Consider the following 13,221-nt stretch of genomic DNA (forward strand, 5'->3'; position numbering starts at 1 on the left):
TATACAGTATATATATATATATATATATATTGTAGGCTTGCTGAATGCAGGCACCACTTTTTAATGTGGAATTAATCACAGGCGAACACAGGTTTGGTGGATCCGTGTGCTTTTATTTTGGGTCTTGAAGGGCATCAAAAACGGGAAACAAACAAAAAAAACAAACCTATATCTTGCACAGGAGTAGTTTAAAAAAAAACTATTTTCAAAACAACAAGTTCCAACACGGCTCAGTCCTTCTCTCCTCAGTCACGATTCCCTGTCTAGTGACTGCTCAGCCTTTTTATATCACTGGGCTGGAGGAGATGCTTGTTAACTGCATCGGCTACAGGTGCTGGCCAATTGAGGCAATCACTAATCTATTCATTTTAATTAACGTCCCTAAATATGAGCACCTGTAGCCCATAGCCCACTTATCTCCTCCTGATCATTGCAGGCTGGTTCCAGAGCTGCCAGTGATCCCTCCTGTGCTGTTTGCTGGGTCCGGTCAGCCTCTCTCCGGCCCACCATATGCACCCCCTGCGGGTTGGCCTGTGAGATGGCTCACATACCTTCCCCCTTTGCTTCGGCATAATCCTAGAGCAGGAAGAAGAAGTCAATTCAGGGATTCTTGACAACACGTCAGCATTCATATGATCCTTACCTGCCCGGTGCTTAACCTCAAAACAGTAGGGCTGTAGAGCCAGAAACCATCGAGTGAGACGAGGGTTTGAATCCTTCTCCTTATACATCCAGCGCAGCGGGGCATGATCTGTATAAAGGGTGAAGCGGCGTCCCCACAAATAATATTTTAAGCTTTCTACAGCCCACTTGATTGCTAGACATTCCTTTTCTATCGTTGCATACCGTTGTTCTCGAGGTAACAGTTTTCGGCTTAGAAACATGATGGGATGTTCTTCCCCATCAAAGTCCTGAGCTAATACTGCCCCTAAGCCCACCCCTGAGGCATCTGTCTGCAAGATAAAATCTTTTCTAAAATCAGGGTTCTTTAAGACTGGTCTGGACAACAAGGCATGTCTCAAGTCCTGAAACGCCGCCTCACACTCTTTGGACCACTGGATGGGCCGATTTTTATGGCCTTTGGTCAAATCTGTAAGGGGTGTAGCTCTAGTGGCGAAGTGCGAAATAAATCTCCGGTAATAACCGGCTAGCCCCAAGAAAGCCCGAACCTGCCTTTGGGTAGTGGGACGAGGATAATTCCTCAGGGCATTAACTTTAGTTTCTTGAGGTTTTACCAACCCCTGCCCCATTGTGTACCCTAAATATTGGGTTTCCGAAAAGGCTAATTTGCATTTTTTTGGATTTGCTGTGAGCCCTGCCTGCCTAATGGAATTTAATACCGCCTGTAGCCTTTGTAGATGTGTCGGCCAGTCATGGCTAAAGACTACCACATCATCTAAGTAGGCTCCAGCATACTCAGCATGAGGACGGAGGACCCGATCCATCAACCGTTGAAAAGTAGCAGGCGCTCCGTGCAAGCCAAAGGGGAGAACCACAAATTCAAAGAGACCCTGAGGAGTGGAGAAGGCAGTTTTTTCGCAGGAGTCCGGTGATAAGGGTACCTGCCAGTAACCTTTGGTTAGATCTAGAGTGGAGATATACCGGGCATTTCCCACACGCTCCAGCAGTTCATCCACTCTAGGCATCGGGTATGCATCAAACTTGGAAACTGCATTTAATTTTCTGAAATCAATACAAAACCGTATTGAACCATCAGGCTTGGTAACCATTACCACCGGGCTGCACCAATCACTAAACGATTCTCTAATAACACCCAACTCCAGCATTTTTCTCACCTCCTCCTTCATGGTCACCCGTTTGGCTGCCGGGACCCGTGTATGCCGCTGACACACTTTCACTCCTGGCTCCGTTGTGATTTGGTGCTGCCCCAGGTGTGTGATCCCAGGTTCCTCAGAAAATACATCAGAGTTATCGGACAACAATTTATTAAGTTCTTTTTGTTGCTGGTTATTCAAGTGTTCCCCTTTGCAAATGCTATGTCTTTGTGGTACTTTGGGCTCCCCTTGGGTTTCATCCTCCCCCTCCAACTCAGCATTTCTAAAAAACAAGCACTCTCGTTCTTTCCAAGGCTTTAGTAAGTTAACATGGTATATCTGGTGGGTTTTTCTTTTACCTGGTTGATGAACTTTATAATTCACGGGTCCTACCTTCTCCACTATTTCCACTGGCCCCTGCCATTTTGCTACAAACTTATGGGGGTCAGATGGGACCAGCACCAATACCCGGTCCCCCTCTTTAAACTCCCGGGCCCTCGCCCCCTGATTGTACTGTCGCTCCTGTTGGGACTGCTCTTTTCTTAAATGTTCCTGCACTAGTTGGGACATTTTTCCCAACCTGTCACGGAGTTGAGTTACATACTCTGCAACACTGTCCCCTCTAGCTGGTTCTGCCTCCCATGCTTCCCGCAAGACGTCTAGTAACCCTCGGGGCTGTCTGCCAAACAGTAATTCAAATGGGGAGAACCCGGTTGATGCTTGGGGAACTTCCCTGAAAGCAAACATCAGAAAAGGCAAAGCAGTATCCCAGTTACACAAATCTTCTTGTGCTACCCTTTTAAGCATACCTTTTAGGGTTCGGTTGAACCTCTCTACCAAACCATCCGTCTGTGGGTGGTACACAGAGGTTCGAATTGTTTTTACTTTCAGGAGGCGGCATAACTCTTTAAAGACCCGGGACATAAAGGGGGTTCCCTGGTCAGTAAGCACTTCCTTTGGGAGACCCACTCTACAAAAAATATTCATTAGTTCTCTGGCTATAGTTTTGGTAGCCATGTTCCTTAAGGGGACCACCTCAGGGTATCGGCTGGCATAATCAACTAGCACTAATATATATTCGCACCCTGACTTGGTTTTTGGCAAAGGGCCAACTATATCTATCCCTACCCTATCAAAGGGCACCTCAATAATAGGTAGCGGTATCAAGGGAGCTCGAGGCGGTTTTTTACTTGCCACTTTCTGGCACTCGGGACAAGACTCACAGAAATCTGCCACCTCACGCCACACCCCAGGCCAGAAAAAACGGAGAAGGATTCTATCTCGTGTCTTGTCAGTGCCTAGATGTCCCCCCAACAAATGTGTATGCGCTAAACGCATAATGGTGTTCCTCTGTGAGTGCGGTACTAGCAACTGGTGGGTATGCTCTCCTTGGAGAGTACCCCGAATAACCCTGTATAACAGGCCGTTGTTTAACAGAAAGTGTGGGGTAGGTTTTGTGTCGCATATTTTCCAATATTCTTCACTAGCTTCCATGGCCTGTTCAAATGCATACCGTAAGTTAGGATCCTCTAACTGAGCTTGCTTAAAAACCGGACGATCAAGTTCAATCGCTCGGTTCAAAAAATCTTCATTGTCTTCAGACTCTACCGCCTGTAATGAGGGAAGATTTATAGGGCTTTCCCCAATTCTGCCAAGGTTTTTAGTTTTCTCCAGAAATTTCCTACCTTCCCGCTTCTTTTGAGAGCGGGTTTTCCTTTCTCCCTGAGGGGGCTTGATTACTTCCTCCCTAAATGGAAATAACCCTTCGTCCATATTTTCCCCCTCAAAATTAGAAGTGGAGTGCAGTGGTCCCCCCCTTTCTCCAACCAGTGTGGTTCCGGCTTTTAACAGTTGATGGAACCTTTCACAGTTCTTCCCTAAGATTACAGGGAAGGGGGGAGCTGGAATCACTCCCACCTTAACCTTAAAGGATTTACCCCCAATTTCTATATTGATTATTACAGTGGGATAGGTTTTTATATCACCATGTACACACAGTAAATTTATGTCTGCTTGCCCCTTTTTGTATTTGCTTCCTGGTACGAGATCCCAGCTAACCAGAGTCTCTGTGCTACCTGAATCTATCAGAGCGATGGTTTCCTGACCCTCAACCCTCACTGGTATGACAAAGGGATCTGCACTCACCGGGCCGGCATGACCATACGCAATGCTGCGCGCCACCCCGACTTCCATACGTTCAATCTCCTCCTGCTGACATTGCCTCGCGATGTGCCCGGGTTCTCCGCACCTGAAACAAATGATGGGGCCTGGGGATGTCCGTGGTTTGTCCCGCCAGAATTCCTCTGGTGGGCTAGTTTTTTCTGTTACCCACCGAGGAGCTAACCGTGGAACCCATAAAGGGGGTTTCCGGTTACCCTCTTTGGGGTTTACCTTTTTTTGTATGTCCTTAGGAGATGTATTTGTCCTCTTTCCTGAGCTTCCTTCCGATGGGGCTGCAGCCGCTTCAGCATCCTGGTAGGCCTCTGCCAGGCAAACAGCTTCCTCCAAGCTCTGTGGTTGATTTCTTCGGACCCAGGCTGCCACTCCAGCTGGTATTACTTGTAACAGCTGCTCGACCACCAGACAGTCTGTGATTTGCTCAACATTCCTGCTCTCTGTTTTCAGCCACCGTTTGCAGAAGTGGCGGAGGGTTTGAGCTGCCACACGGGGTTTAGTCCCCAAGGGGATGGTATATCCCCTGAAGCGCAGTCTATAGCTTTCCTCTGTGATGCCCAAGCGTTGCAGGATAGCGGTTTTTACTTTCTGGTAATCTTGCGCGTCTGCCGTGTCCAGTGCTCTGTAAGCGGCTTGAGCTTCTCCGGAGAGACATGGGGCCAGTTTCAATGCCCACAGCTCTTTTGGCCAAGCTGCTGCCTCCGCCATTCTTTCAAACGTTACTAAAAACGCTTCAGGGTCATCTTCAGTCGTCATTTTCAGGAGCTTGGGCTGGACTGCAAACATCCTGGCCACCGTGGCCTCCGTACTCCCTGGTGCCATCATCTTAGTCACCAGTGTGCCGAAAAACTGAGCCAGTTGTTCCTGTCTCTGCACCTCTCTGGCTTCTCGTTTCCCCTCCTGCTCTTGCATCCACCGTATCAGCTTGTCCACCTCCATATCCACACAATAAGTTTAGCTGTTGCCGTCAGAGGGACCCCACTTCTGGTACCACTTGTAGGCTTGCTGAATGCAGGCACCACTTTTTAATGTGGAATTAATCACAGGCGAACACAGGTTTGGTGGATCCGTGTGCTTTTATTTTGGGTCTTGAAGGGCATCAAAAACGGGAAACAAACAAAAAAAACAAACCTATATCTTGCACAGGAGTAGTTTAAAAAAAAACTATTTTCAAAACAACAAGTTCCAACACGGCTCAGTCCTTCTCTCCTCAGTCACGATTCCCTGTCTAGTGACTGCTCAGCCTTTTTATATCACTGGGCTGGAGGAGATGCTTGTTAACTGCATCGGCTACAGGTGCTGGCCAATTGAGGCAATCACTAATCTATTCATTTTAATTAACGTCCCTAAATATGAGCACCTGTAGCCCATAGCCCACTTATCTCCTCCTGATCATTGCAGGCTGGTTCCAGAGCTGCCAGTGATCCCTCCTGTGCTGTTTGCTGGGTCCGGTCAGCCTCTCTCCGGCCCACCATATGCACCCCCTGCGGGTTGGCCTGTGAGATGGCTCACAATATATATATATATATATATATATATATATATAGTAACCAACCCAACTGTAGTGTGTTCAACAGACCAGAAAAAAATGGTTTATTGTAGAAAAGACTGTACTCAATGTTTAGTTTGCTTTAGAAGGCACATATTATTCGTAACTAATTGTTATACAAGTGGAAAAATATCTAAAACCTGGAAAAGTTTTTCAGCCTGAATTTAAAGTAAATTAAATGAGTCGTGCCGTCGTGCCTTGTCATTGCAACACAATGGGGAACTGGGCCCATTGTGATAGTGTTATACAATATAACAATGCCTATTATCAGTATCTGATCTGCCACTATAAATATTTTTTAACCACTCACATTATAGTAGTCAAAACTGTATTGTATCTGCTTCTAACATCTGGTACTATTTCCATTGTATTCAAAACTTAAGGAACAAAAGAAAATCACATGGCTTTATTCATCAATCTGTCGATCGATATGTGCTTTGCATCATGTGACAAGTTACATAAGGTAATTCATATTTTCTACAACATTAGGCATCCTTAAAAAAATTTAAAAAATCATATCAGGTCTTGCACTAGCAAAGTTGTTGTTGGTGAGGATTTGACGTATCAATGTGGAAAATCTCCATGAATTCTGTGCAGGAGTAGACCACTGCATAGCTCACATGGGCAGTAGCCAAATTCCACAATGGAACCAGCCCTGGGACTATAATAGAGAGATAGTGTGCAGTTCTGGACATACTGTGGTCTCTCCAGATTGAAATCCTAGCACACTCCTAGGTGGTAATGCACTCCATGCTGAGGCATGGGAAGAAAATGTGGGAAGAAGATAACTCAGAGACCATTATAACATCCAAGCTGCAACCTTTTGATACAGAATCAAGGGGGGCTATTGTTCAGTGAAATTAATGGAGATGGAGCAGGCTTGAGATAGCGTTGAGAGACGACCAAAAGCATGTAACATTTATCACAGTTCAGTTTTAACCAATTATGAGACATCTGAGATCCAAGGATTTCGGACAGGCATTGCAATACAGCACAGGGATCACAGAACCTGTCTCAGAGGGTAAAGATATGTAAATCTGGGTGTCATCTGCACACAGATGACAATCTAATTACACTATTCCCTATGGAATATTCAGAAGAATGACAGACCATTTTAACAGACTGGGTGCGATTGATGCAAAAACAGAATATTGGATGAAATACTGGATGGATGATGAGATAATTAGTCTGGTCATCCAGAGGGAGTGTCAGTAGTTTCTTAGTGATTGCTGGTCAAACCGTAACACTGAGAAAGACATTGTGTCACCATTGATGAAGCCTGGGGTCTAGACAGCAGATGTTGGGGCAAAGCTGTTTGACTATGTTTTCAATATTGCATTCAGGAACTATTTAAGTATTCTGTAGCATTAATCAACAGGTTGAAATAAGTCCTCGGAGGGCAGTACTAGGGGTGAAATATTCTTAATGTTTTCAAAGGTTTGACATGCAGAATTCATAACTATCCTCAGAATAGACAATTGAGACATGTTTAGCCACGGTTGTGCGAAAGAACATTAAAGGATGGTTCTTATCAGCCTCAATCAAGTTTTAGAAAAGAAGTGCTCTGACTGATTCGGTTCTGTTCTGCTTCACTCTGACCAAACCAGTCATTTGACAGGCTACTCTCGCTATGCTGTCAATGGACCCTTTGTGTGTTATCCAAGTATTACAGGATTGAGAATTTTTCATCTGTTCTCTGTTTGAGGTGCCATTGGTATGTCAGAATATGAGAAAATGACCAATGCAAAAACAGTTAGAAGGAAATGTGGAGAGAACTGTTGACAATTGAATGGGTTTATTTTTTGGTATTTTCATGGTGGGCTTGTGTGCAAACATACTCAAATCTGGAAAAAAATGATGTCTTTGGGACACTACCAGACCCTTTAATATCAGAAAGTGAAAAGTTTATCGAGAATTATTGAAAATAGGAAGGGTTTTCTGTCTACCTGATGAAGGTACCTATACAAAGTAATGATCTTGTTTTTGTCAGTGCTAATGATCAGGTTAAGTTAGGGTTTTCTTGGTTTTCCTTTAATAACTGCTAATAAGGAAAGTCTAAATGTTAGGGTTGGGGCTAGGATTCGGGTAATGAAATATTGTTAGCATACAAGTCACATCAAGTCTGTGTATTGGATGGTGTCGATAACCCATATTTCTTCACTAATTGTATCCAGCAGTGGAATGTTGTTAGCTTTATGTACTTTAAGATGCAGTGTGATACTAACTTGAGGCTGGCAAAGTATTTGTGGTAGTATTGGTTTATTCCAATTCTCTTCTTACATAGTGGAAGGTGTGACGCGTATGAGACTCTGACCATCTTGCATGTTGTCTTGAACACAAAGGTTTGCTGGTTGACAGATGCATGCAGGAGGCTTCACACAGTTAATGAACATCTGTGTGCATGTTTATCTGTGCGCATACTACTGTACACTGTAAGACAGCTTATGAAAATATAGTGTATTGCCACAAAGGTGTGTACTCCAAAATATAGTCTATATACAAGAATGAAAGTTTTAGTTTTTTTACTTCATGCAGAACTGGTTTATATTCAATAAGCTTGTATGAATTTGAAAATCTGTCGACACAGCTCCTTGTAAGGATGTTTACCTATGTATTGCCCTGGCCTTGTAGGGAGTGACTGGCTTTTCATAACTCAGAGTGCAGCTGTGACCTTGGGACAGATAACACTTTGTTTTCGCATAAATTGTTTCTGCTTAATAAGCTGTTTTGAGCCTATATACAAACCATAATCAAACCAATTGAAACTGGTTCTAAAACCATTTACTTTTGTTAAAAGCGACATGCTATAACTTTAGGTAAGTGTCACAGAACACATAATAATACACTATACAACTGGCACAAATAGGCCTTTTCTGATAACCATGCACCTTGTGTGGGGCAGTGTACAGATTCTTCCAGTTAAATTGCACAAGCCCTTATTGTTCCATCAGCCTTTGTTCCTTTTCCATTATACTCATGTTACTTATGCTTCCCATTTAAGAAATCATTGAAACTGTCTATAAACATTGTGTGATTTTCCTATGTTTAATGTAAGCTCTGAATCAACGCAGAATTAATGAAGTCTTAAAATTAAGCTGTACATAGCTGGTGCACGTCAGCCGTTTGCAATCACCAGCCTTGTTGTTCGACCTTGTGATGCGTGGGTATAGCACTTTGCTGACTGTGAGAATTGAGCAAAACTCATAGCATTGTTCTTAAATGTAATTTCTTGTTATCTGGGTTTCTGCTGACATTGGTAAAGTGAAGAAGAAATGCCAATGTGCTTTGTCTCACACCATGCATCATGCTAGGGAAATAAGACCAAATTTGGGCAAGGAAATTACGCAAGCTAGCTGTATATCTGTGCTGTATGAAGTAATTTCTTTGGTCAGGTCGGGTCAGTTCAGCTCAGCTAACTAACATCTACACTGATGGCAGCTCAGAAACTAACATCTCTGTGCCATGCCGGCTCAAAAAAAAAACAACATCTCTGATGCTATGAAAGCTCATCTCGGCTCAGTAGTAAAATAACATCTACACTGATGCCAGCTCAGAACACTATCAACTGAGACTTATATGTGAGACCACTGATGTATAGGCAGTAGTGTGGAGTAGTGGTTAGGGCGCTGGATTCTTGACCGGAGGGTTGTGGGTTCAATCCCAGGTGGGGGACACTGCTGCTGTACCCTTGAGCAAGGTACTTTACCTAGATTGCTCCAGTAAAAACCCAACTGTATAAATGGGTAATTGTATGTAAAAAATAATGTAATTGTATGTAAAAATAATGTGATATCTTATAACAATTTTGGATTGGATAAGGGCGTCTACTAAGAAATAAATAATAATAATGTATCACCTTTGATTTGTTTTGTTCCTGCTATCAAAAACTATTTTTGATTAAATTTACCTGAAGAAGATTAATTATTTTTAAGAAGAAACCAAACCTCTTACAACCTGCATAGTAATATCTAATAAAGCATTTCAGATTGCAACTTCATATTGTAAAAATTAAATGGCACCCATTCCAGATGTTTCCAGATGATCAAGTCCCAATTCTTTGTGGGCTTCATGGCTGGGTGGAGGTGGGTGAAGTGCATTTTGCATCACTGGTTAACAAACTGCAGGAGATTCAGGTTTGATAGATTTAAATATACCAGAATAATCAACCACAAGAGGACATGTAGTCCTCACAGACAGATACACAGTTTTTTGTTTGTTCGTTTTTTTTTTTTTCTTAAATACTTACACTCAAAAAAACGAACTTCAAGTTTGTTTGGCTTTGCTGTTTCTGTAACTTTGGCTATGTCTTCAGTTATTATTATTATTATTATTATTTATTTCTTAGCAGACGCCCTTATCCAGGGCGACTTACAATTGTTACAAGATATCACATTATACATTATTTCACATTATACAGATATCACATTATTTTTTACATACAATTACCCATTTATACAGTTGGGTTTTTATTGGAGCAATCTAGGTAAAGTACCTTGCTCAAGGGTACAACAGCAGTGTCCCCCACTGGGGATTGAACCCACAACCCTCCGGTCAAGTGTCCAGAGCCCTAACCACTACTCCACACTGCTGCCCTAGATGCATCCTTTTTTGACAATTGCCCTTGCATAGCTTCTCAAAAAACCCAATTTTTCTGCCAAAGGGTTCGAAACACTGAGTTATATTTCATAAAGCTATAATCTACCACAAACATGTAAGGTTAATGGAAAAGTGCAAGATAGCCAGGTAATATGAAATTACCAGCATTGAAGGATCATATAGAAAATATGTTCAGCAGGTTTCTATTCCAAATGTGTTTTGCTGGGTCTACCATCAGGTCTAAGGAAAAATAATGATTGAAAATAAATTGTATTTCCTATGCAAAATCTTTTAAAAAATCACAAGCACCATATTTTTATTTGCGGCTCTTTATGGTAATATTACAATGTTGTAATATCCAGGATTTATTTTTTCATTCCACAAAAAGGGAGACAAAACCGAACCAGGTAACTACAGACCAATAAGCCTGACTTCTATTATATGTAAACTTCACATCACAAAGAATTCATGCCATCAACCATACCATAATTCATTTTTACTGTGCTTTATGGTTAACATCAGTACAGTTGATGCCACCTACTTCAATTTATCATACCTGAGACACTTCTCTGAATTTACTTCAACTGCAAAGTCATTTCAAAGCGGTGACATCACAATGGGCCACTTAACGTTATTCACTTCATCAACCTTTCCCCTCTTTTCATTGAAAATCATAATGGACTAAATAAAGGTTTGTCATGAATAGAAAACAAATATAGTTAACAATAAAGAAGTATATAATAGCAGTTATAGGATGTCATACACAGCATTCAGCATCTTATAACCCTATAATATAATATGGGTAGGGTGTCTCGAAAGCTGAGGGAAGACAAAAACAGTTTTTCAGGAACAGTGGCTTGAAACCTGGTTCCAGGAGACCAGGAAACAGAGTTTAAGGCAACTTTGCTGTATCAAACCCCAAGTCTCTGGCGTGCCATGCAGTGTCCTGAAGCCAAGTGTCCTGAAACCAAGTTCCAAGCCACAAAGTGGCTTTGTGTTCCCTCGACTAGTGTTATCTCATGCAGTTTTAAAATGATGTATTTTGTAATAAGAGACATCCACTCTACACACAACATATTAACTTGTTATAAATCACAAAAACAGATATTGTAGCCAGGTAAAGGGTGTTATTTTTTTAACTTTCAAATTGAGCGATAAGGATGACATCAAGGTGAACATTTATTCTTTTGAGATGCCGTAATCACATTTTGCTTTCCCCACCTGTCCATAGTCAGTTTGAAAAAGAAGAAAACGCCTGTGACTCAGAAACAACATGCAAGACCCCTGTAACAGAAGAAACTGCAGAAGGGTTTTTTTTTCCTTTACTTTTTTAAACAGAGAAAAAAATCTTTAAAATTATTTTTCAAATAGAAAAAAAACATTTTGAAGGTAAAGAATTTTTACATGTAACTATGTGCCAATGTCTCGTGACCCATTAGCATTAAATCTAAGCTTACAACATAGAATTAAATTAGCATTAAATCATAACAAACATGTATTTTCATTTTTAAACATGTCTGGTACTACACTAGGACGTCTGTTACTGCTTTACTTACTAGGTTTCACCCAACGTTTTCAGGGTCAAAGCATCTTACTGGCTGCAAATCATGTCAGTCATTAGGAGAAGCAGCTGGTTGGTTACTGACAGGGTGAGGACAATTTCACTCTCCAAGTACAGGACAATCTGAAAGCAAGGCTAGCCAACAGATTTATTATTATTATTATTATTATTATTATTATTTATTTCTTAGCAGACGCCCTTATCCAGGGCGACTTACAATTGTTACAAGATATCACATTATACATTATTTCACATTAGACAGTTATCACATTATTTTTACATACAATTACCCATTTATACAGTTGGGTTTTTTTACTGGAGCAATCTAGGTAAAGTACCTTGCTCAAGGGTACAACAGCAGTGTCCCCCACTAGGGATTGAACCCACAACCCTCCGGTCAGGAGTCCAGAGCCCTAACCACTACTCCACACTGCTGCCCCAGGGTCAACCTACTGTATTACCACATATCATGGTTTAAAATAACAACAGATGTTCGCTAAAACGCGTGTTTCTTTCCAAACTGCACATTGAGAACTATGTAGTGAATGGATGTGCATGGAGGGTATGAGTTATGAAATGATTGTGTTAGTTTTAATTACTTTAGTGGAGAATCCATTACTTCATATGCCTTTTTTTCAAGAACAAGAACACAGACATGAAAATGGATCTGACCTGTAAGGACCCGCCGATGGTTAGTATATCTAAAAGTACATTTGTTAAAAGTGATCCAACTTCAGCTGATTTTTTTTTTTGGCAGGTATTACATTTTTTTATTAGCTGGATCAATCTTATGTAAATGAACAGCCATTAAGATCAATTGAATAGGCCCTATCATATATTGTGTGTCCTACAGATTTCAAATCAACTCAAAGATATGTTTTAATCTAAACACGTGACTTTCTACAACATTTTGTAAAGGTTTCAAGAGTAAGAGTAAGTGTATTTTCTTAATTGTTTTTATAGGTATTAAGGGGCTGCTCTTCAGTTGTCTGCCATAGACCTGTGTTAATTGCAGGCTAGATCAGCCAATGTGTCATTAGAAGTAACAGCCATTATGATATAGTAAACTGCTGCGTATTGCCAGATGAACCAAAGTCTTTATAAAAGTAAGAGCTAGTGCCATCTAGTGACTTAAAGTAATGTCCTGCAATATTTAAAGGGATCCTGTTGATCAAATTCCATGTATTGCACATATTTCATTGTTTTAATGGTTTGCAATAGTTAAAATCAGGTATTATAAGGCAGCTGTGTAAAGTCAAGTTGGGAATTCAAAGGAAGCACATGGATATCTTGGAGTAAGGAGAACTTGTTTGATGGTAAGCTGACTTCCAATTTTATAAGAATTTCCAAAACACTTCTTTATTGTCTGTTAAGATTTAACAATGCTTTATCGTCTCAAAAAGGAAATGGGTTGGGAAGAGCGATGCCATTGCAGAACTTGTGCATTCCAAAAGGAGGCTTTCCGTGGAGAATGAAGAACTTCACAAAACCGTGGAGATGTCAGATAACACCAACACACATTTCCTAGAGGAGAACATGGCTCCGAGAAGTCAGATAAAGAGGTA

General features: G+C 41.4%; 1 protein-coding gene across 2 annotated transcripts; it reads right to left on the reverse strand.

Annotated features, from left to right (window-relative positions):
* Positions 1–38: 38 nt before the first annotated feature.
* On the reverse strand, positions 39–4,915 carry LOC131740061 (uncharacterized). 2 transcript variants are annotated; one of them, XR_009330691.1, is made up of 2 exons: positions 1,797–1,979; positions 39–576 (listed from the first exon to the last, which is right to left on the reverse strand). XR_009330691.1 is itself a non-coding variant. In XM_059034562.1 (2 exons), the coding sequence occupies exons 1-2, from the start codon at positions 4,887–4,889 to the stop codon at positions 544–546; spliced, it is 1,002 nt and encodes a 333-aa protein (XP_058890545.1). In that variant the 5' UTR covers positions 4,890–4,915; the 3' UTR covers positions 39–543. The 2 variants fall into 2 exon arrangements, 1 of the variants encoding a protein (XP_058890545.1); XM_059034562.1 differs by lacking the exon at positions 1,797–1,979 and adding an exon at positions 3,921–4,915.
* Between the last annotated feature and the right edge of the window lie 8,306 nt (positions 4,916–13,221).

The sequence above is a fragment of the Acipenser ruthenus genome, chromosome 12 (assembly GCF_902713425.1).
Source record: "Acipenser ruthenus chromosome 12, fAciRut3.2 maternal haplotype, whole genome shotgun sequence".
Classification (NCBI taxonomy): domain Eukaryota; kingdom Metazoa; phylum Chordata; class Actinopteri; order Acipenseriformes; family Acipenseridae; genus Acipenser; species Acipenser ruthenus.

Bases quoted from the DNA above. Each gene is read 5' to 3' on its own strand.
- LOC131740061 (XM_059034562.1), bottom strand. From the start codon at position 4,889: ATGGAGGTGGACAAGCTGATACGGTGGATGCAAGAGCAGGAGGGGAAA. The intron at 577-3,920 runs GTGAGTGCAGAT...TTCCTGCTCTAG, and splicing joins CGTATGGTCATGCCGGCCCG to GATTATGCCGAAGCAAAGGG.